General features: G+C 41.3%; 1 protein-coding gene across 1 annotated transcript in view; it reads right to left on the bottom strand.

Moving 5' to 3' along the window:
* Positions 1-294: 294 nt before the first annotated feature.
* The window catches only part of LOC138019734 (uncharacterized), a 17,783-nt gene continuing 15,577 nt past the window's right edge, over positions 295-2,500 (bottom strand). The window contains exon 8 of the mRNA XM_068866604.1: positions 295-1,185. Within this exon, the coding sequence (XP_068722705.1) occupies positions 748-1,185 (438 nt within the window). The 3' untranslated portion in view covers positions 295-747. The remainder of the gene's footprint in view (positions 1,186-2,500) is intronic.

The raw sequence follows: 2,500 nt of genomic DNA, 5'->3' as shown, positions 1-2,500 counted from the left end.
ACGTAAGAAACATATTAAGATGAGACCCAATTTTCGCAGACGAAAATCGAACTGGAGAGTTTGGGAACAAAGGCTAAAGATATTGGGGGTCGGGACGACATAAAAAATATGGGGGGTTCAGACGGGAGAAGAGTTTTGAAGTTCGTGGGGAAACCTGTTTTTCCTATTGGGAGGTCATGGGTAGGTCCTGTATTTCTCTGCTGGAGTATTGGAGTCTAGAACTGTGTCACACCAAGACTGGAACTAAACCAAACAGCGACTAAAATGACGGAAAGAAATGTACGTTAAAGTTGCTGCTTGTTAATCTGTTTTATCCTTCGTTTTTGCTTACCATTCAAAAATACATTTAAGTCACTGAATGGAAAACCTTGCTGACTGCTTTATTTTGTTATCAGTGATATTTTTCACGAAATTTACTGGTAAGCGGGCACAAGCGGGGACGTTGAAATGAAAATATTGCGCTGGGTGCGGGAATATTAGTTCACTTTCTCTTGTCCTTTTGTCCTTGCAAGTTCCGCCTTTTTCCTGGGGTGGGCGGTTATTTACATTAACTGGTGAATAATTAACATGTTTTTCTTTTGAGGCTTATGGGAGATCTCGCATGTTTTTGGCACCAACAAAGTTAAGAACAAGCAAAGATTAAGGTGTACATGCTCCCCCTCATGCAGATGCCACAGTTTTCTATATTTTAGATTCAACATTACTGACAAGCGAGAGAATCGAAATTCTGTCGTTTTTTAATTTATTTTAAAAATAATGCCGTCTAATTGGGCGATAAATGCTTTCATCTTCTGCGCCGTCCTTGTCTTCAGCTTGTACTGGATTGAGTATATCGTCGCACCCAGGATCCTTTTCGTTCTTCACACAGTTGATGTAGGTATTGATACTCTGTTCCAAATGGCTCAACGGCGAGGATCCCTGAGATAAAAGATGATAGTGGAAGTCGCGGAGATCGAATTTATCTCCCAGCGCCATCTTTGCGTCGTTCCTAAGCTTCTTGATATGTTGTTGACCAATCATGTAAGCAGTTGCTTGGCCGGGAGCGCTCTGATAACGAGTGACTTCATTTAAAGCTGTTTCACTTTCATCCCAGGCGAATTTGGCGAACAAATGGAGAGATTCTTGGCGCGAGTACCCTTTAAAATGAAGACCAGAGTCTACAATCAATCGTAAGGCCCGCCAAATCTGTGAAGAATCAAATCAAAGAAAAATTGTCAGCAGGCTTGAAAGTCCAAAGGCTCAGGCTATACTCAGCTTAACCTAACTTAGCTTAAGTTAGCTTAAGTTAGCTTAGCTCAGCTTAACTTAAGGGTGCACTAGGCCTCTCACTCTTTTTGTTCCCGCGCAGCAGTTCACAACTGACTCAGCAATTTAAAATTGGACAGACGAATCCCGCAAAAAAATATTTTTTAACATACCAAGATTTCTTATGCGAACATGGTACCTTTCACGGTTATAAAAGGATGTATATTTGAAGTGCGGGCCATCAGAGGAAAGTAGAGGAGATCCTCGCACTTGTCTGAACAATTGAAGTAATTGTCTCTTACGGAAAAACTCATACGGCTTCGACGGAATTCGAACCCATAACCTCTGCGATTCCGAGGCAATGCTATACCAAGTGAACTATGAAGCTTTACAGTTGGGGGGGGGAGGTGGGGGGGGGGAAAGGTCAATCTGTTGGGATCATGTATTCCCGTGAAAAGGCAATCTAATCATAAGTTTAAGGGTTTGAGCTCTGTGAAGCCTGATTATTTTCCAGGTTCGTTTTGAATCTAATCAAGTTGCAAACTTGACCACGATGGAATTCATTTAACATTGCCCGTTTTTAATGAGCATTTGCCTGCTTTACAGTGCACTCTAAAAACGATCTGTTGTGTTTTACATAGTAAGCTCATTAGTGCACGCATTTTGATTGGTTCTCACCCATAATCTATTAGAGAACGGACGGATAGCTGACGTCGTCATCAAAAACGTTTAAGTAAGTTGCCTTGCGTCAGTAATAAATCACAGAAAACGTCAAAATATGATAAGAACATCAGTAGTAACAAACTCGACTATCGCCTCGCGTGCCACCTTTTTGTTCTCACCACATTTCGACGTCATCTGAGATCTATTACTGAACAGACGCATAGCAACCTATGTCTTGTTACAATAGACCATTAGGTTATAGTTGTGTGCTTAGCTACCTGGCCTTTGAATGAAAGAGAGACTGGGGTTGACCTTGATTTGATAGAAACCTCGCGGCTTTTCTTATGTAAATGATTTTGTTCTTATGGCAATTAGTTGGAATTTACATAAGAAACATTTTGATTCAAAAGCCAGGTAACTAAGCACACGACTGTACAATGGTCGATTATCACCACAGTTAAGCGATAACTAAGGTCTCGCAAATGCAGAGAAGCAAAGACGGGATAAATTCAGATTTGAGAGGGACTAGAATCCTTGAGCGAACAAAATGACGACTGAACGGGGCCGATCTATTGCGACTTCGTCTTACTTG

Source organism: Montipora capricornis, chromosome 10 (assembly GCF_036669925.1).
Source record: "Montipora capricornis isolate CH-2021 chromosome 10, ASM3666992v2, whole genome shotgun sequence".
In the NCBI taxonomy this organism is placed as follows: Eukaryota; Metazoa; Cnidaria; class Anthozoa; order Scleractinia; family Acroporidae; genus Montipora; species Montipora capricornis.
This window is presented reverse-complemented; position numbering and strand designations above follow the sequence as displayed.